The sequence below is a fragment of the Kogia breviceps genome, chromosome 14 (genome assembly GCF_026419965.1).
Source record: "Kogia breviceps isolate mKogBre1 chromosome 14, mKogBre1 haplotype 1, whole genome shotgun sequence".
In the NCBI taxonomy this organism is placed as follows: Eukaryota; Metazoa; Chordata; class Mammalia; order Artiodactyla; family Physeteridae; genus Kogia; species Kogia breviceps.
The window spans coordinates 26,562,048-26,583,058 of NC_081323.1; the positions used below are offsets into that span (position 1 = coordinate 26,562,048).

The window sequence follows — 21,011 nt, forward strand, 5'->3', positions numbered from 1 at the left end:
AAAAAAAACAAAAAACAAAAAACAAACTTTAAAACTTTAAGAAGACATTGAAAAATATCTTTATGACCTTGGAGCAAGAAGTTTCTTACACAAGAAAAAAAATTACAGGAGGGAGGGAGATGCAAAAGGGAAGAGATATGGAAACATGTGTATGTATAACTGATTCACTTTGTTGTAAAGCAGAAACTAACACACCATTGTAAAGCAATTATACTCCAATAAAGATGTTTAAAAAAGAATAAAAATTACAAACCTTTTAAAAAAAGACAATGACTTAAAGTTAAATAAATTAAAATTTAAGCTTTCCAAAAGTAAAGGAACACAAATCAAATAGGGGGTGGGAGGGCTGGGGGAGAGGGAAATTTGTTAAAGTGGAGGAACTGTTTCATATCTTGATTGTAATGGTGGTTCTATAACTGAATGTGTTTGTCAAAATTCACAGAACTGTACACTACAAAGAATGAATTTTACTGTATGTAAATTATGCCTTAGTAAAAATTAATTTAAAAAAAATTATCCGGGCTTCTCTGGTGGCACAGTGGTTGAGAGTCCGCCTGCCGATGCAGGGGATACGGGTTCGTTCCCCGATCCGGGAAGATCCCACATGCCACGGAGCGGCGGGGCCCATGAGCCATGGCCGCTGAGCCTGCGCGTCCGGAGCCTGTGCTCCGCAACAGGAGAGGCCACAACAGTGAGAGGCCCGCGTACCGCAAAAAAAAAAAAAAAAAAAAAAAAAAAAAAAAAAAAAATTATCCTTCTGTTTGATGGAAGACACATCATAGACTGGTGTCCTTAGTCTGCTCATGCTGCTGTGACCAAATGCCATATACTGGTTCGTTAAAAAGCACATTTATTTTTCATAATTCTGCAGTCTGGGAAATGCAAGATCAAGATGCCAGTGTTAACCTAAAACAATTAAAAAGCCAGTTATTTTACCAGCAACATGGGTTTATTCAGAAGCTGCAAAGAGTTGTAATTGGAGACATGCAACTATGTCCAGCAAAGGAAAGGAAATGCTTTTATAGGGGAGAAGGAGGAGTTGAGAGGAGCTATCATAAACAAAGAGCCCATTGGAGGAAACTGGGAGTTTTAGGTGCAGTGGCTTTTCATTGGCTGAGTTGTGACAGTCTTTCATTGGCTGGACTGTTGCAGGTCAAAGAGAAATTGTTTCTTCCTCCTGCTGGGTAGTAAAGTAGTATCCCTTCCTGCTGGGACATGTTGGGATCTGTGCTGATGTTGAGTGGTATGTGCATGAAAGCTCCCCCTTCTGGCACCCTGGTTCCATTTTGGTGAGGTTTCCTTTTATTAGTTTTCACACCAGCAAATTCCTTCCTGTTGAGAGCTCTCTTCCGGGCTTGTGGTGAGGGTCTCCTTCTAGGTGTGTCCTAGCATGGTGAAGACCATCTCTCCCTCCTCCTCTTTTTATAAGGCAGCAATTCTATCATGGGAGGTCATCTACATGAACTCATCTAATGGTAATTATCTCCCAAAAGGCCCCATCTCCAAATACCATTGCTTTGGGGGCTAGGGCTTCAACACATGAATTTGGGGGGGCACGATTCAGTCCATAGCAACTGGGAAGAGATATTTAAAACAGATGTAACTGACAATGGATTTATTTCCAGAATACACAAGAATTCCTCAAAAAATAGTAAAAGAACAGCAACCTAGTAGAAAAATCAGCAGTAAATACAAATAAGCAGCTCCAGAGGAAGAAACTCAATTGTCCAATAAACATATAAAAAGATGCTTAACCACACTGATAATCAAGGGAATGAGTAACGATAGCATTTGACATCATCAATCAGTAGAAATTAAGTCTGATGTCAGCCAAGTGTGGAAATTCACAGAACTAATACAGCTGAAGCTCTGTGTCCCCTTAACCTGGCACTCCTGCTTCTCCACCTTCAGGTCCAAGAGGAGGCAGGAAAGGGGTATTTGAGGCAGCCCTGGTTTCCATAGTCCCGTGAAGAGCTTGCTGGCTGGCTGAGGGGAAGTCTGTTGCGATGGAATACTGAGCAGTTTCAGCAAATGGATCACATCCTCACACAACCACATGGGCAGACTTCTAAAACAAGCTGTGTGAGAAAGCAAGTTACAGAACAGATACTATGTAATACCATTTTTGCAAAGTTTCAGAACACATCATCAATACATATATTGTTTTTGAACACCTTCATTTGTAGTAAAAATACCAAAACGAAAGTGGGAATTATATTGAGGGGGACAGAGGAGGAAAGTGGTAAAAGGTAGCTGTACCTGTAACATTTATTTCCTCCAAAAACAGGCAGACTGGGAATAAACAGGACAGTACCAACATCTGGTAAACCTGGTGGGTGAGTACACGTGCGTCCGGGCTTGTCCACATATTTTAAGGATTTCATAACTAAACACTTTTTAAATTCAGTAAGTAAATCCTGTACCCAAAGTCTCAAAGATATCCACCTCTATTTATAGCTTTTCCTTGCACAAGTATGTCGTTAAGCTATTTGGAATTTTTTTTTTTTTGGCTGTGTTGGGTCTTCATTGCTGGGACGGGCTTTCTCTAGTTGCGGCGAGCGGGGGCTACTCTTCGTTGCTGTGCGCGGGCTTGTTGCGGAGCATGGGCTCTAGGTGCACGGGCTTCAGTAGTTGTGGCACATGGCCTCAGTAGTTGTGGCTCGCAGGCTCTAGAGCGCAGGCTCAGAAGTTGTGGCACACACAGGCATAGTCGCTCTGCGGCATGTGGAATCTTCCCAGACCAGGGCTAGAACCCGTGTCCCCTGCCCTGGTGCAGATTCTTAACCACTGCACCACCAGGGCAGTCTCTGGACTTTTAAAAAATGTGGTGTAAAATAGGGACCCACTTTTGTTTCTTTTACTTAATGAGCCGGTTTCCCAGAACCATCTGTTCTTCCACCACCGATTTGTGAGACCATCCCTATCAGCCATTTGAAGATTGAAAGTAATTTGTGTCCAAGGTGGAGTGATGTTGGGAACCCAGACCAGAGAGTTGTGGAGTTCTCAGGTGTCTAAAGAAGCCCACCTCCCATGGGGACAGGACGGATGCTTCTGTGACAAGTCCCTTCTCAGCAAGCACTACAGGCTGTGCCGGGCCGGACATCTGCACTTGGAGCAAGCCCTCCACCCAGAGCTCCAGGAGCCAGCCCACAGTCAAGGGGAAGCCTCTCAGCTGGCCAGTGGTGGACCTAGTGCCCCAGGGAGACCATGGATGTGCCCTGGAGATGGACAGCAGGAGGGGGCAGAGCTCTATTCTGGAGGAAGAAGAGATCTGCCACAGGCCCGTGATGGGGCCAGAGCAAGGGAGGAGCAGAGCCACCAAACAGCCTGCCACTGAGTGCCCCAGGAAAGGGGTTCTGGACCTGGCTGAGGGCCCAGCACCTCTACCTCCTGTCCCACCTTCTCCTCCCACCCAGAAGAGGCTGGCCTCCCCCTCCCAGTCCTGAGCTGCCATCCTGGCTGGGTCACCTGGGGATGAGGGGACAGGGAGAAATGAGGGGGTTTCCAAGGGGCGGGAGGAGGCATTTTACAGGCGATGGGTATGTTCATCCTCTTGATTGTGGTGATGGTTTCACGGATGTAGAAATGTCAGAACTCACCAAACTGTAGATTTCACTCATGTGCAGTCTTCTGAATGTCAATTATACCTCAATCAAGCTACAAACTGCTGGCCAAATGTTTTCAATTTACAAATTTTAAAAACTACATATACATTTTGTGTAGGGTAAGTAAACTGAGAGCAGAGTCAATTTTAGGTCTAGATCACACGCACCCTCCCCGTGGCCTCCTGAAGCCAAGAGCACAGTCCACCCTCGTGTTTACTGATATTTATTCAGTGGGGAAGGATTTTTTTCTCACCTTCAAGTTTAGTAAAGTACATTTCTTAGAGTAAAAATAGACCATGAGTTTGTAAGGCACAATTTAATTCCTCCTGACTCAGCCGAGGTTTGGATGATTTTCTTATTTTAACATTTCACTCTGCAGTTGCTGGCACCTGGTCTCATCTTCCTGTGAGGACAGGCATCTCCAGTCCCCACGGCACCCACATCCCACACCTCCCACGCCTCCCCTGCAGCCCGAATCACAGCCCACAGCCGGAGGATGGGTGCCAAGCACCAGGCGGGGAGAGGTTTGTACGCAGATTCAGAACTTCCTTTCTTAGCTTTGGGTCACATTTTCCAGAGGTGAAGATATAATTCACACCACTCTACTCCCATGGGGTAAAAATTGTCCAAATTACACGTGATGGTGGAAGAGTTAAACGTTAATTCTGTATATTCCTAACATTCCTTATTCCTTCTTCAGCAGACAGCTGTCAGGTGCTGTCTCATTGAGATGCTCTGATGTAGGGATGTGATGAGGTGCCCCCCAAATACTCCAAAATGTGAAAATAAAGTTATCCTCTGGGAGTTGAGTTAAGGAACTCCATACTAATAACATGTGTCACCTAGGAAATAATGCAAGATAATCAGTAAATAAATGACTAAAGAGTTATAGAAACCTCTGTCTGCTGACAGGGTAATGTAGATCTAATCCCAGAGACCTGAACCAGGATGCAGCGGTAAACATGAAATCCAGCAATCCCATCTGAGGGACTGTTCCCTTGAAGGGCCCGATTAACACAAGCAAGGAAAAGGGAAGTCCAAAGAAGGATCCAGTCCCCCACGGCCCCTAGGACAGAAGAGCCGAGTTGGGCAGAGCTCTGGCCCAAGAGGTGAGCAGGGAGCCTCTGCCATCTCCCACTGGCCCTTGGGTTTTGCCAGAGAGGGGACCTGAGACTCATGCGATCTCACACAGACACACGCACATGCACACACACGTTCTCAGCACGCTGGTCTACACATTGGTTTCTAGTGAGTGTGTCTGATGTGAGTCAGGACCCACATGAGATGCCTGCTCACACGCGTTTTCTAGAAGCAGTGGGAGTTGCCAGGTTCATATAATGCAGTCAACCCTTGGCCACGGTTTACTGAGCAAGAGCCAGACCCTGACCCGAAGGGAGCACCTTTCCCAAGAGCTGGGATGTGTATCTGACAGAAGGAATGCCGTCTCTCTTCAGAGGGCTGGGCTACAGCTTGCACACAGGGCGGCTGGGACCCGGGCAGAGAGAGCAGAAGGGCAGCGAGGGGAGGGGCAGGTTCACAGGGCAGGTCAAGTGGGAGAAGGAAGAACCCCCAAGACCTGGGCCCCAGCTTCGTCCCCAAGTTCCAGTGCATCGCACCCCTGGAGCCTGTGAACTTCCCAGGATCTCCCCCCACATCCCCTCTTTGTATCTGTTGCAGCATCCAGCAGAGACCAGCCTAAGTGCCCAGAGGGAAATGCCCCAAGGGGCCCATGCCCAGCCCCCTCCCCGGCCTCGGAAGCCCTGACCCTGGAGAGCCCCTCTGCCCTGCTCAAGAGGACACAGCTGCCCAGCTGGAGCATGATTGGGCCTCAGGGTAGAGCCAGGGGCGAGCAGGACCCCACCTGGACAGCAACATGACCACTGCAAGGCAGGCTCGGTCTGACCCACACGAGAAGGACAAAGCAATGTTAGGGTCAGAGGAGAGGGGAACATCTGCTGAGCCTCCAATTGGCAAGGTGCTCGGGGATTTACCATCTCTCCCTGCTTCACTCAGTGAGCCCACATGCATGGCTGAGAGGAAGTTCCGGAGGGACAGTTGTGCTTGTGCCAGCCCCCTGCCCCCAGCCAGGGCACCGGGCAAAGGGCTCAGTGTGCACCTGGTGGATAGACCGCGTCCGGGCGAGGTCAGCCTCAGCCTCCCAAGTCTCCTCCACCATCAGGGTGGCCCAGCCCTGGCAGGTCCCACAGTGCCCGGGGCTACCAGAGACCCACATGTGGGGGATGCCAACCAAGGGACCAAGAAACAAAGCAGCACGACCTCCAGCCCTTTCCGCGGTGACCCGCAGACAAAGCACATGCAAGCCAGTGAGTTTTACCAAGTTACCATGGCAACAGTAGTCGGCAGACAAACTACCCCAGGTTAACAGTTTAGTTAAGTGAATTTTAAAGTTCACTGCATCATGGCAACGCCTCGGGGACACCTTGTGTGGCTCACAACACACAGGGGTCATTCACATATTCTCAAAAAAATGTATAACGTGGAGCAGGGACTGGAAGGCTGCACCCCGGTGGTGGGCAGCCCTATGCTGTAGCCATGTTTCCTATTTATTTTTTTAATTAACTTTTTAAAATTTGTTTTGTTTTGTTTTTGTTTTGGCTGTGTTGGGTCTTTGTTTCTGCACACGGGCTTTCTCTAGCTGTGGAGAGCAGGGCTACTCTTCGTTGCGGTACACGGGCTTCTCATTGTCGTGGCTTCTCGTTGCAGAACACAGGCTCTAGGCGTGCAGGCTTCAGTAGTTGTGGCACTCAGGCTCAGTGGTTGTAGCTCGCGGGCTCTAGAGAGCAGGCTCAGTAGTTACGGCACATGGGCTTAGTTGCTCCACGGCATGTGGGATCTTCCCAGGTCAGGACTCGAACCCGTGTCCCCTGCATTGGCAGGCGGATTCTTAACCACTGTGCCACCAGAGAAGCCCGGCTGTGATGTTTTTATGTATAGTTCTGAAAAGACATGAGGCATCCTCATGCCATGGAAGGGGGACTCTGAGTGGGCGGGGTCTGTAAATCAGCTTCCACAGCTGAGGTTCACACATAAAAGATGATCCTTCCTTTCAAAGAACCTGGCATTTTCTAAGGGAATTGTAGAGATTGTTAATGTGGAAGGGGACAACCTAGTTCTCTGCCAGCTGCCACCAGGTCTGCGTGCCACTGCTGGGGCCGGTGTTAACCCTCTCACCACGTGCACCTGGCCCTCCTTGCCAGCCTGTCCCGGAGCCCACCTGGCAAGTGACACGCACCAGGTGTGCCCATGACCCACAAGCCCCCGGCAGGTGTCCCAGACCTGCAGGACAACAGCTGGGGCTGGTGGACTAAGCCAAACAGTGAGGCAGATTCCTTACAGCCAAACTGACCACCACATGCAGACGATGAGCATGGGCACGGACCTCATGGTGTGTGCAACTGTGATGTTTCACTTTCTGTCAACTTGACGGGGCTAATGTGTGCCCAGATAACTGGTAAATCAGTATCTCTGGGTATTTCTCAGAGATTAGCATTTGATTCAGTAGATGGAAGACCTGCCCTCCTCAGTGTGGGCTGAGGAAGGGCAAGTTCCCTAGCTCTCTGCTTGAGTGGGGACGTCCACCTTCCGGTGCCCTTGGCTGTCGGAGCCCCTGGTTCTTGGGCCTTCAGGCTCAGACTGAATCACACCATCTGCTTTGCTGGGGCTCCAGCTTGCAGTTGGCAGATCATGGGACTTCTCAGCCCCCACAGTCACATGAGCCAGTCCCTATAATAAATCTCCTCCTGCAGATCTATATATATCCTACTGGCTCTGTTTCCTGGAGAATCCTGACTAACAGTAATAAAAGGCTCACTCTTTTCATTCTCTTCTGTCCTCCTGGAGCTACGCTGCTGTTGAGTCTCAGGCCTTCGAATGTGGCTGGCGGGACACCCTCCCCAGGGCCTTCTCTGTCTCCTCCAGGGACGGCAGGCCTCAGCTCTCTGGCACCTGGGGTCTATGGTTGCAGCTCCCCAGGAACTGCCTTCACGGTTCTCTTTCCTCCTCCCGTGGCATCACGAGTGCCCATCTGCCTGCCTTGCTGGTAGACTTGATGCCACCACACCCTGGTCTCCGTTTAAATGGCAAGCGGAGCTCCTTATGCCCGGTGGCCTCCCTGCTATGCCCCTGCACCCATGAAGGCGGGAAGGAACTCAGGTGCGTGTGGGTATCTGGGGCAGAGGGCTCAAGCTCAGGACTCTAGTGGCAGCAGCAGGAGCTTGCAGGGCAGGCAGCGCCCCCCGCCCCCCTCCAGGACCAGCTGTGGAGGACACCCCTCCCACCAGGGGAGCAGACAGCCTCCCCTCGCCTCAGGGTGGGCTCCCCCTGCCTCAGGACCAGGGCTTCACACACTAGGTAAAAAGTGTTTTCTAAACTCTTCACAGGAAAAAGACAGGAAGTAGACACACCACTAAACGCCCAGATCACCAGTGATTCTGTTCAGGTGCCCTCCTCCTCCTTCTAAAAACATCTGTGAAGTCCAATGAATAGATGTTTTCACAGTAAAAAGATTATTTTTTAAGTAAATGCATTTTCTGGCAAAACTCTAGGACCATGCTTATGCAAATGGACGGTACAGATGGGGGCAGGGTGGGAGGCAGGGAGGAAGGGGGCACCCAAGCCGCATGTCCAGCCAGAGGGCAGACCGACAGCTTTGAGCACTTTGAATTTTGTAACCAACAGCACAGAAAACAAGCCCAGGATCCAAGTGGCCCCCTTAGGTCCAGGCCTGGGTGTCTGTCAAAGAGTGGTCATTGGGGAAGAATTGAGGGTCCAGAGATCCCCCACCCGCTGGGCCTGAGGGAAGGTGCTGGTGACATGGGGACAGGCCACCTGGAGGACCTAGAAAGTGAGCCCCTAAATGACCAAGGACTAAGTCCTCTGGGGATGTCCCAGCAAAGGACAGACTCCAGGGCAGGTGGGGAGCAACCCTGCCCGTGTCACTGGAGGCCGGCAGAGGTCCCTTCTGCAGCCCACACACCCGGTGACAGGACCCAGGACACAGGTCTTGTGGAGAGGCTCAAACATGCTTCTCCAGCGTTCCTAGTTTGGCATCTCTTTGCCAAGCAAAGGTCTCAAAGCGGGAGAGCAAGGAAGAGAAGACAGCCTGAAATGCCCCCTTCTCTCCACCCAGGCCATGGGAGCCACCTCAGGACACCCACTGGATGCAGGCAGGAGAGGAAAGGAGGCCAGCCTAGGCAGGGGCTGGGATGGCGGGACAGCCCTTACCCTGGGTTGTGCAAGGCGGACACCCCTGCGTCCTGGCCTCCTCAACACTCTTGAAGCGCTGGAACCCAGACCTCCCCAGTGTGTGTGAGCATGTCAGCAGGCCAGCCACACTGCCTAGTCACTGCCCCCCATGCATAGGAGACGGGGCCACGGGGAGGGAATGTGGATGCAGCACGGTTCCTAGAGGAAAGGCCAGTCTCTGCTTCAGACACTCTGCTGGGATTGTCAGGTTTGGCGCTTAGGCTGGGCAGGCGGGAGGCAGGTCACAGGGATCCGAGAGCAGGTGTGGACCAGCTCCTCTGCAGCACACTGTCCCCTGCCTGTCAGAAATGCCAGCAGACACTAGGTCACTGGGGAACACTGAGGGGCACCAGCGCCTGCCTCCTGCACAGCCCTGGGGGTGTGAGTGGCCAGGCTGGGGCAGGCAGCAGGCCACCAGGCCATGTGCGTCTCCTGGAGGTGCATACAGTGGCCCCCTCTGCCCCCTCCCAGCCCTCCACCATCAGTACTCCTCACCCCAGCGACCAGGGGGCCTGCCTAGCACCCACACCCTCCCGCCACCTGGTCTCCTGCATGCCCCAGGCACTGAGAACGTGTCTGCTGGCCACCCAACCACAGATAGCCAATCAGCAGCTCCTGTCCTACGAACAAGCCCACCTCTGAAACTGGGGGTGTCCACAGAAGCCCATGCCAACTGCAGCTTCACGGTGTGAATGAATGCTGTGAGCTCCTGGGTGTCCCTCCACCACTCCCGCCCCCAGGACGGGACAGGAGCCAGCCAAAGTCCTAGAACGTTCCTGCCACCACCCTGCAATGGGGACCCAGGAGGCTTAGGGGCCAGGTCCCAACCAGGGGGGTTGCATCTCCTCAGCCAGCCTCAAAGGAAGCTGCTGCTCAGAGGACTAGGATGAGCAGGTCTCAAGGGCTGGCCACACCCCTGGGATTTGTGGGGGAGGAGGGGAAGCAGAGAGCAGTGGCACCTTCCCCCACCTCCATGGGCCCAGCAAGCCCTCAGGCCCGCAGAGAGGGTCACCCAGGGGAGCTCCCAAAGAGAGACAGGGTTCCCATCCTCTTCAGGCAAGCCATACTGGTTCTGGTTTTCAGGGAGGCCCCGAGGTCTTCAGTGCAGCTCCATGGGGCTGGCCCCTCCCCGCACCACCCATCTGCCCTGGAAGACTCGAGCCTTGCCCTATGTGTGGAGCAGGGGAACCCAAAAGTGCCCAAGAATACATCTAGAAATACACGTAAGAGACTGAGGAGAAAGGAATCAGGCCCAGCACAGTGACCATCAGTCCACCAGGTGGGTATTTTGGGAAGAGGGCCAAGGACACAGGTGACCCCTGAAGGTGAGAGCGGCACATCACCTAGAGCTTAGCAGAGAAGGATGAGAAGTCCGCCAGCGACTGGATGTCGTTAGGGAATGTCAGCCAGGCCCCACCATCAACCACCAGCAGGGCCCCCGTCACGTAGGATGCCAAAGGACTGGCCAGGAAGAGGGCGCTGTGGGCGATCTCCGTCTTGTTCCCCAGCCTCTGCAGGGGGCTTGCCAGGACCTTTGCCCTCGTGCTGGCCTGTGGGCCACCTGGGAAGCAGCGGGAGGCTCAGCCCCTGTGGGCCCCAGGACCCCGGGGGCCCTCCACCCTCCCCTGCCCAGCTTTCCCTGAACCACACCCGGGAATGTTGGGGGCATCGTTAGCATCATCCTGGGGGAGCAGGAACAGGCCAGGTACAATAACACCACCACAGAACCAGCACAGGGCCTTTCTCCTCTCACCCTGCCAAGGCTCTGGAGGCTTCAATGGGGCCCCACTTTGTGTCCGGCTCACACATAAAGTCCAGCAGCCTTTGGCCTCTAGCTCTAGGGAGCAGTTGCCCAAGTCCAGCTGACCCTTAGTCCATTGCAGGCCTGTGCAAACTGTCCCCAGCCTGGAGACAGACCCTTTGCCCACTCTGGGAAGCCATGAGGATTTGGCACTGATCCCAGGCTTGTCCCAGCCAGGTAGGAGGGGAGCCCTCGGAGGCACGGTGTGGGGGGAGGGCTGTGCTCAGGGGAGCACCCGCTGGGGGGCCTGGGCTCCCCGGGAGCCTTACCCAGCCGCCGGAAGCCCTCCGTGCCGCTGATGGGACCAGGGGCAAGGCTGTTGACGCGGATGTTCTGGGGGCCCCACTCCACAGCCAGGTGCCGTGTCATCGCATCTGCACAGGAGGCCGGCAGGCATGAGGGAGAAGCAGGACTGCTCTGCCTTTAGGGAGGCCCGGGTGGGGGTGGGGGCTTAGTGTCACTCGGGACACTGCCGGCCTCCGGGGACAGGGATGGGGAGGAACCCACGTGGGCAGACCAGAGGGGGTGCCCGTACCCACGGCTGCCTTGGCAGAGCCTGCATGAACTTGGAGCACCTGCCCGCGGGTACCCAGGGTTGCAGTGATGTTCACGATCACCCCTCCATGGTCCTGCAACACACGAGAGGGGCAGTGAGCAGTGGCCAGAAGCGGGGAGGCCCTGGCCGCGGGACACTCACATGGAAGAACTTCTCGTAGAGTACGCGAGACACGTTGAAGGTGCCCAAGGTGTCGATGTCCATCACAGTCTTGAAGGCGTTGGAGGACAAGGCACTGGCAGGGCACAGGAAGTTCCCGGCTGCACCTGCCAGTGGAAGGAGACAGCGGATGGTGTTGGAGCCCCGGGCAGTTGAAGCATCTGGACCCTCAGGGTGGCCCAGGGTGGCCAGGAAAGGAAACCTGAGCATTTGGACAAGTTCCTGAATGACGGGCAGGATGGGTTTTATGGGTTGGATTGTGTCCCTAAAAAAAATTCGCTGAAGTCCCAACCCCTGGTGCCTATGAATGTGACCTTATTTGAAATGATGGTCTTTGCAGATGTCATCAAGGTATGATTAGATCATACTGAATTAGGGTGGCCTAAGCCCAAGGATTGGCGTCCTTAAAAAGAAGAGGACACAGACGTGCACACGGGATGGCAGTGTGAAGGAGGCAGAGGCTGGAGGGGTGTAGCCCAGAGCCAAGGCCCACCAGGCAGCAACCCCAGGAGCTGAGGGCAGGGCCTGGGATAGAAGCTCCCCTGAGCCTTGTTTTCAGACTTCTGGCCTCCAGACTGTGAGAGAATATATTTCTGTTGTTTTAAGCTGCCCAGTTTATGACTTTGTTAGTGGCAGGAAAATAATACGCAGGATGTTTTTAAAGGAAATTTCAGCAAAAATGAACCTGAATGTAAAATAAGGACTATAGTTAACCATATGTATCAATATTGGTTCCCCGGTTGTAACAAATACAAGGTGTTCATAGTATGTGGAGTTCTCTGTACTATCTGCTCAATTAGTCTGCAAATCTAAAACTATACTAAAACAATAACGTGTAGTCCTTTTTCTTTAAGGGGGAATTTCAGGACACAAGAGTGGCCCTACTCTGTGATTCAGCCTAGTTCACGGGGCATCCTCTTGAGCCACGGCTGCACTGACCCGGGAGGAGCTGAGTTGGGCCGAGACAGCGGCCTGGAGCCAGGACAGTTCTGGGGCCTCCAAACAGAGAGATCTGGTATTGCTGACCTGTCAGAAGCCCCCTGGCCAGAAGGCCAAAGCAACGTGGAGGAAACGTTATGACTTGAGAGCACGGCCACCACCACTGCCACCATGTGCCTCCTCCACAAGCCTAAGGGTGAGATGACCCCGAAGGAGCTGCAGAAGCGGGAGGAGAAGGAGTTTAACATGGGTCCACTCCCCGTGCTCACATAGTCGGTCAAGAACGACACCCAAGTGCTCATCAACTGCTGCAACAAGAAGCTCCTGGGCCGAGTGAAGGCCTTTGATAGGCACCACAACATGGTGCTGGAGAACAGTGAAGGAGGTGTGGACCGAGGTCCCCAAGAATGGCAGAAGCAAGAAGTCCAAGCCAGTCAACAAGGACCGCTACATCTCCAAGATGGTCCTGTGTGGGAACTCGGTCATTGCGGTCCTGAGGAATCTGCTCATGCATCACCAGCAAGAAGGGGCCTCCTCGCCCTCAGAACTTGCCCCTCGTTTTTAAAGACCTGCCTTTTGCACTGGGAATAATAAAGTACTGTGTTTTTTCTAAAAAAAAAAAAAAAAGGAAGCCCTCTGGCCTCGCTCAACAGTGACTCACAGTTAATGAGAATGTCGATCTTCCCGAACTCCTTCAGAGCCTGCTCCACGGCTGCCATGATGGCCAGGGGAGCTCGGACGTCCAGAGATAAAGGGAGGCACCTCTGGCCAGTGGCAACAGCCAGCTTTCTGGCAGCCTAGAAGCCAGACAGGAAGAGAGACGTGGGCAGCAGGCCGGTGGCTTCAGCCTGGAGGAACAGCCCTTCAGAATCTGATGAGGATGGTGAGCCAGGTTCTGCCAGGAAGCCGGGCTCTGCTGCTGAAACCCACTCTGCAGAGACACAGCTGGCAAGTGGCCATTCCCCAGGGCCATGACCCCTGGTGGATGCTGCTAAGACAGCCCGCACCCTCTCGCTTCTCATCACCCTCCAGGCCCCTGGTCACTAGTCACAGGTCAACGGCAGCTCCAGCTGACATCCAGTCCCTGCCCCAAGACCAGCCATGGCATTGGAGAGACTCTCCACCCTCATGACCCTGGTGAGCCCAGAGATCTGTCTTGGGGCCACAGTACCACCCAACATAAGGGTTCCCACACAGGACCCAATAAGTAGATTCTTTAAAAAGACAAGGATGCCCCTGCAGGCCACTTCCACTGAAGATCTGTATTTGGAAGAGGGGCAGGTTTTGGTGTAATCATCCTCTGGACCTCAGGACCCTCCAGGCCCAGGCTCCCAGCCTCCAAAGCTGCCCATGGATGTGTGGGCACAGGAGAGACCCCTTACCATCGACACTCTGGGAAGACTTCTGCTGGCGATGACTGTGTGGCAGCCGTGCCTGCAAAGCCAGAGGGCAGGCGTGAGGGCAGCAAGGTGCAAGGGACATGCCCAGCTGGGCTCCTGCCTGGCACTCGAAGCAAAGGTCCCCCTCCCTGAAGGGTCTCTCAGGCTTAAACACCAGCCTAGGGCTGAAGGCACAGCTAGCGGAGGACACAGGGGCCTCCACAGGGCTGAGTGACAGTGGCAGGACCTCAGGCAGGCACCGTTGGTTTCTGGGCTGGGTCTCTCTGGCACGAGGTATGCCAGCCATGCAGGGATGTGGGGCTTGCCCCAAACACCATGTGAGCAGCTGTGAGTCTCAGACACAGGGCCCAGTCTCTGCATGAGTCCTGCTGGGTCCACCTGAGTCTCCCCAGGAGGCTGGAGTGAAGGACAGAGAGCCCATTCCAAGGCCAGGGCACCTCCCCTGCCTTACCTCCTGACAAACCCAGCCTCAAACTCAGTAACAGTACCAGCTACCATCTGCTAAGCCAGTCCAACTGAATCCTCACAACACCACAGCACAGCTAGCCACACTCTGCTCAGAGAAGGAACAAAGCTTCCAGCAAGCTTCCAGCTCAGAAAACAAATTCACCTGGAATGGATGAGTCCCAAAATCTCGTCCAGTGGGACATCTCTGAAAAGCAGGGTCCTGGAGGAAACCAGTTTCATGTCCCCTAACCCCAGCCTAACTCGAGGCCTCTCCTAGGTGGGGGTGACAAACTGTTGACCTGGGCCTGAGACCACAGACCTTATGTCCCAGGAGACACTGTGCTCTGCATGGTGCCAGGGTCCAACTCGGCCCACACTGACCCTGGCTTGGCAAGGCCCTGGGGGACCCTGCAGTAGAATTACCTCAACCTTTGGATCCTCCCGCTTTGTACAAATGGGGGTGCTGAGGCCAGAGCCAAACAGTCTAGACTAATCTCTAGGAGAGGCTGTAGTCTTGCCTCTCCCAGGACAGCACTTGACCCCTTTCAGTTACTCTCTGATGGCCCTGGGCCTAGAGGGGTTCCCACCACCCACCGGCATTTTGCCCAAGATCCCAGGGTTCAGTGGGGTCCATGCAAGGGGGTGGGGAACAAGATGGGGCACAGAGCACACAGAGCAGTGCTTACCGCATGAAAATCTCAGCAATCCGGAACCCGATTCCAGAGCCACCGCCTGTGATGAAGGCTACCTTGTCCCTGAGAAAAGAAAACAGAGGCTCTTTAAAGAGGCCCCTGTTAAATGGGGGCAGGGGAGGAGGTGCTCTTGGAGGACATTGACCCTCTGCACTGGGCACTTCTGTCAAATTTGAGAAACGCTGCTTTTTAAAGCCTGCATTCCTCAGCTTTTTTAATCTTTGGGAAGAATATCTCTATGCATAAAAGTCTCTATGCAGAAATTATCAATTAAGTGAGAAATGTTTTCAAAACATACAAGCCTTCCTCCAGCCACCCTCTAAGCGGATAGGGTAAAGGGTTCCTGGAGAAAGAGAAACGGCCATGGCTTTCTTGACATAAGAGAAGCATTTTTGGCCTAAGCCATTCTATGATCTAAGCCTGGTCACAGTCTTGTCCTCAAACAGGTCTCAAAAGAATACAGAAACTGGGACTTCCCTGGTGGTCCAGTGGTTAAGACCCCATGTTCCTGATGCAGAGGCCCCAGGTTGGATCCCTGGTCAGGGAACTAGATCCCGCATGCCACAACTGAAGATCCTGCATGCCATCCCACATGTCACAACTAAGACCCGGTGCAGCCAAATAAATAAATTTTTTAAAATAAAAATGGGTAGGGGTCACATATATATGTTGTCTACAAAAGACCCACTTCAGACTTAGTGACACATACAGACTGAAAGTGAGAGGATGGAAAAAGATATTCCATGCAAATGGAAATCAAAAGAAAGCTGGAGTAGCAATACTCATATCAGATAAAATAGACTTTAAAATAAAGAATGTTACAAGAGACAAGGAAGGACACTACATAATGATCAAGGAATCAATCCAGGAAGAAGAAATAACAATTATAAATAGATATACACCCAACATAGGAGCACCTCAATACATAAGCCAACTGCTAACAGCTATAAAAGAGGAAATCGACAGTAACACAATAATAGTGGGGGACTTTGGGCTTCCCTGGGCTCAGTGGTTAAGAATCCACCTGCCAATGCAGGGGACACAGGTTCAAGCCATGGCCCAGAAGATCCCACATACTGTGGAGCAACTAAGCCCATGAGCCACAACTACTGAGCCCATGCACCACAACTACTGAAGCCTGTGCGCCTAGAGCCTGTGCTCTGCAACAAGAGAAGCCATCGCAATGAGAAGACTGCACACTGCAACGAAGAGTACCCCAGCTCGCTGCAACCAGAGAAAGCCCACATGCAGCAACGAAGACCCGACACAGTCAAAAATAAATAAATAAAATAAATTTTTTTAAAATAATAATAATAGTGGGGGACTTTAACACCTCACTTACACCAATGGACAGATCATCCAGACAGAAAATTAATAACAAAACACAAGTTTTAAATGACACAATAGACCAGGTAGATTTAATTGATATTTATAGGACATTCCATCCAAAAACAGCAGGTTACACTTTCTTCTCAAGTGCACATGCAACATTCTCCAGGATAGATAACATCTGAGGTCACAAATCAAGCCTCGGTAAATTTAAGAAAATTGAAATCATATCAAGCATCTTTTCCAACCACAACGCTATGAGATTAGAAATCAATTACAGGGGAAAAAAACGTAAAAAACACAAACACATGGAGGCTAAACAATACATTACTAAATAACCAAGAGATCACTGAAGAAATCAAAGAGGAAAGCAAAAATACCTAGAGCCAAATGACAAGGAAAACACAATGATCCAAAACCTATGGGATGCAGCAAAAGCAATTCTAAGAGGGAAGTTTATAGCTATACAAGCCTACCTCAAGAAACAAGAAAAATGTCAAATAAACAATCTAACCTTACACCTAAAGGAACTAAAGAAAGAAGAACAAACAAAACCCAAAGTTAGCAGAAGGAAAGAAATCATAAAGATCAGAGCAGAAATAAATGAAATAGAAACGAAAACAATAGCAAAGATCAATAAAACTAAAAGCTGGTTCTTTGAGAAGATAAACAAAATTGATAAACCTTTAGCCAGACTCATCAAGAAAAAGAGGGAGAGGACTCAAATCAATAAAATTAGAAATGAAAAAGGAGAAGTTACAATGGACACTGCAGAAATACAAAGCATCCTAAGAGACTACTACAAGCAACTCTATGCAATGGACAACCTAGAAGAAGTGGACAAATTCTTAGAAAGGTATAACCTTCCAAGACTGAACCAGGAAGAAATAGAAAATATGAACAGACCAATCACAAGTAACGAAATTGAAATTGTGATTAAAAATCTTCCAACAAACAAAAGTCCAGGATCAGATGGCTTCACAAGTGAATTCTATCAAACATCTAGAGGAGAGCTAACACCTATCCTTCTCAAACTCTTCCAAAAAATTGGACAGGAAGAAACACTCCCAAACTCATTCTATGAGGCCCCCACCACCCTGATACCAAAACCAGACAAAGATACTACAAAAAAAAGAAAATTACAGACCAATATCACTGATGAATATAGATGCAAAAATCCTCAACAAAATACTAGCAAACCGAATCCAAAAACACATTAAAAGGATCATAAACCATGATCAAGTGGGATTTATCCCAGAGACGCAAGGATTCTTCAATATATGCAAATCAATCAATGTGACACACCATATCAACAAACTGAAGAATGAAAACCATATGATCATCTCAATAGATGTAGAAAATGCTTTTGACAAAATTCAACACCATTTATGATAAAAACTCTCCAGAAAGTGGGCATAGAGGGAACCTACCTCAACCTAATAAAGGCCATATATGAAAAACCCACAGCAAACATCATTCTCAATGGTGAAAAACTGAAAGCACTTCCTCTAAGATCAGGAACAAAACAAGGATGTCCACTCTCACCACTATTATTCAGCATAGTTTGGAAGTCCTAACCACTGCAATCAGAGAAGAAAAAGAAATAAAAGGAATACAAATTGGAAAAGAAGAAGTAAAACTGTCACTGCAGATAACATGATACTATACATAGAGAATCCTAAAGATGCCACCAGAAAACTACTAGAGCTAATCAATGAATTTGCTAAAGTTGCAGGATACAAAATTAATGCACAGAAATCTCTTGCATTCCTATACACTAACAACGAAAGATCAGAAAAAGAAATTAAGGAAACAATCCCATTTACCATTGCAACAAAGAGAATAAATAAAATACCTAGGAATAAACCTACCTAAGGAGGTAAAAGACCTGTACTCAGAAAACTATAAGACACTGATGAAAGAAATCAAAGATGACACAAACAGATGGAGAGATATACCATGTTCTTGGATTGGAAGAATCAATATTGTGAAAATGACTATACTACCCAAAGCAATCTACAGATTCAATGCAATCCCTATCAAATTACCAGTGGCATTTTTTACAGAACTAGAACAAAAAATCTTAAAATTTGTGTGGAGACACAAAAGACCCCGAATAGCCAAAGCAGTCTTGAAGGAAAAAAACGGAGCTGGAGGAATCAGACTCCCTGACTTCAGACTATACTACAAAGCTACAGTAATCAAGGCAATATGGTACTGGCACAAAAACAGAAATACAGATCAGTGGAACAGGATAGAAAGCCCAGAGATAAACCCATGCACCTATGGTCAACTAATCTATGAAAAAGGAGGCAAGGATATACAATGGAGAAAAGACAGTCTCTTCAATAAGTGGTGCTGGGAGCACTGGACAGCTACATGTAAAAGAATGAAATTAGAACACTCCCTAACACCATACACAAAAATAAGCTCAAAAGGGATTCAAGACCTAAATGTAAGACTGGACACTATAAAACTTTTAGAGGAAAACATAGGAAGAACACTCTTTGACATAAATCACAGCAAGATCTTTTCTGATCCACCTCCTAGAGTAATGGAAATAAAAACCAAAATAAACAAATGGGACCTAATGAAACTTAAAAGCTTTTGCACAGCAAAGGAAACTACAAACAAGATGAAAAGACAACCCTCAGAATGGGAGAAAATATTTGCAAATGAAGCAACAAAGGATTAATCTCCAAAATATATAAACAGCTCATGCAGCTCAATATTTTAAAAAAACAAACAACCCAATCCAAAAATGGGCAGAAGACCTAAATAGACATTTCTCCAAAGAAGACATACAGATGGCCAAGAGGCACATGAAAAGCTACTCAACATCACTAATTATTAGAGAAATGCAAATCAAAACTACAATGAGGTATCACCTCACACGGGTTAGAATGGGGATCATCAGAAAATCTACAAACAGCAAATGCTGGAGAGGGTGTAGAGAAAAGGGAACCCTCCTGCATTGTTGGTGGGAATGTAAATTGATACAAAGAAATCTTTTGATTTCTTTTTGTCCTCACTATGGAGGACAGTATGGAGGTTCCTTAAAAAACTAAAAATAGAATTACCCTGTGAGCCAGCAATCCCACTACTGGGCATATACCCAGAGAAAACCATAATTCAAAAAGACACATGCACTGCAATGTTCATGGCAGCACTATTTACAATAGCCAGGTCATGGAAGCAACCGAAATGCCCATCAACAGATGAATGGATTCATAAGATTTGGTACATGTATACAATGGAATATTACTCAGCCATAAAAAGGAACAAAATTGGGTCATTTGTAGAGATGTGGATGGGCCTAGAGACTGCCATACAGAATGAAGTAAGTCAGAAAGAGTAAAACAAATATATATAAACACATATATGTGGAACCTAGAAAAATGGTACAGATGAACCAGTTTGCAGGGCAGAAATAGACACAGATGTAGAGAACAAACGTATGGACACCAAGGGGGGGAAGTGGCGGGGAGGCGTGGTGGTGTGATGAATTGGGAGTTTGGGATTGACAATATATACACTAATATGTATAAAATAGATAACTAATAAGAACCTGCTGTATAAAAAAATAAATAAAATTCAAAACAAAAAATGGGTAGGGGTCAAACTCTATCCAAGTTAATAAAAAAAAAAGAATACAGAAACTACCGATTGTCATCAGGCAAGAGAAGTAACAATAGCAAAGATAATAAATCAGGTTTATAGACTTCCAGTTCTGTTTCCATGGTAAAGATTAGCCTGAAGTGCTCAACCACCAGATCAACTGGAACCTCAGGGATGATGACCCTCGTGACTTCAATCAACTAAAGCTTGGACTCTCAACCACCCAAACGCTTCATGAAGATGCATGCACCTTTAGCTTAAAACTTCCCCAAATGTGCTGTGCGGGGAGACACCGCTTTGGGGAAAATCCCCGATGTTCTCCTTACTTGCTGCTAGTAATAATAAATCCTTCCTTCTCCTGACCTATGGTTTGGTTGTGTCCTTTGACACTCACCCCCACCCCCACCTCGGAGCATTACTAATGAACACCCGCCACCACCCACAGGACAAACAGACCGTGCTCACAACCATGCAAAGATCAGAACACCAGCAGTTCCATCTCTGGGGCACCTGGACCTCCGGACAGTCTGGCCACCAGGCATGGGGTCCTCACGCAACCCAGTAAAACCGCAGTCCCCGTGCAGCCCGCACCGCAGGCGCTCCCGCCCCCTGCCCGGCTCCCTGGGGCGCCCACGACACGGTCCGCACCGAAGCAAGTCCGGACAGAAGAGGTGGCGATACTCCGGGAGACAGTCGTCCTCCCTGACGTCGGGTGGTGGCTGGGCCATGGCGTTCGGTGTGGGCCTGGGCGGCTAGAAGAGCAGGGACCCGCCGGGATCAAGACTCCGACCTCGTCCTCCGGGGACAGGTGGCGCTGTGCCCGCACCCTCCTCTCTGTCTGGACTGGGACGAGAATGTCCCGCCCACCCGGCGCCCGCCCTTCTCGTGACGCCCCGCCTCCGCGTGCCCTCGCTCCTCCCAGGAAGCCCCGCCCCCGCGTCCCCTCGCTCCTCCCAGGACGCTCTAACCACCCCAGCCCTCCCTCTTCCCAGGACAACTGGGTCCTTCCCGGCCCTCCCCCCGCTTCTCCCAGGACGTCCGGCCCCATGGCCGCGCGGCCTGCTGGAACTGGAAGTCAGTCTGGGCGCCAAGGTGTGCGCAGGCGCAGTGCGGCGGGCAGGTTCTCGGGGCGGAGACGCGGTGAACACGGCTGGGAGCTGTCCGGTTTCCCGACTCCTTTTCACAAGACTGGGCGTCAGT

The 21,011-nt window shown here is 50.3% G+C and overlaps 2 protein-coding genes and 1 pseudogene across 8 annotated transcripts in view; 2 read left to right on the plus strand and 1 right to left on the minus strand.

Moving 5' to 3' along the window:
- Positions 1-21,011, plus strand: part of MRPL28 (mitochondrial ribosomal protein L28) — a 65,744-nt gene that overhangs the window by 12,000 nt on the left and 32,733 nt on the right. The gene's annotated exons all lie outside the window — the stretch shown is intronic.
- On the minus strand, positions 836-20,899 carry DECR2 (2,4-dienoyl-CoA reductase 2). 7 transcript variants are annotated; one of them, XM_067012772.1, is made up of 10 exons: positions 20,460-20,684; positions 14,859-14,927; positions 14,336-14,392; positions 13,708-13,759; positions 12,987-13,122; positions 11,369-11,493; positions 11,207-11,300; positions 10,941-11,045; positions 10,214-10,431; positions 911-2,078 (listed from the first exon to the last, which is right to left on the minus strand). In XM_067012772.1, the coding sequence occupies exons 1-9, from the start codon at positions 20,537-20,539 to the stop codon at positions 10,214-10,216; spliced, it is 936 nt and encodes a 311-aa protein (XP_066868873.1). In that variant the 5' UTR covers positions 20,540-20,684; the 3' UTR covers positions 911-2,078. The 7 variants fall into 7 exon arrangements, with proteins under 7 accessions (XP_066868875.1, XP_066868873.1, XP_066868874.1 ...); XM_067012773.1 differs by lacking the exon at positions 911-2,078 and adding an exon at positions 3,813-4,447; XM_067012770.1 differs by lacking the exon at positions 911-2,078 and adding an exon at positions 8,115-9,169 and having other exon boundaries at positions 20,460-20,821.
- LOC131740998 (small nuclear ribonucleoprotein Sm D2 pseudogene) lies at positions 12,428-12,890 on the plus strand (annotated as a pseudogene).

What these genes read in the sequence shown, in the direction of transcription:
- DECR2 (XM_067012772.1), bottom strand. Translation starts at nt 20,539, where the DNA reads ATGGCCCAGCCACCACCCGACGTCAGGGAGGACGACTGTCTCCCGGAG. An exon ending in GTCTTCCCAGAGTGTCGATG is followed by an intron (nt 13,123 to 13,707) that starts GTAAGGGGTCTC and finishes TCTGGCTTCTAG; the next exon opens with GCTGCCAGAAAGCTGGCTGT. An exon ending in CTCTGCCAAGGCAGCCGTGG is followed by an intron (nt 11,046 to 11,206) that starts GTACGGGCACCC and finishes CCTCCTGTGCAG; the next exon opens with ATGCGATGACACGGCACCTG.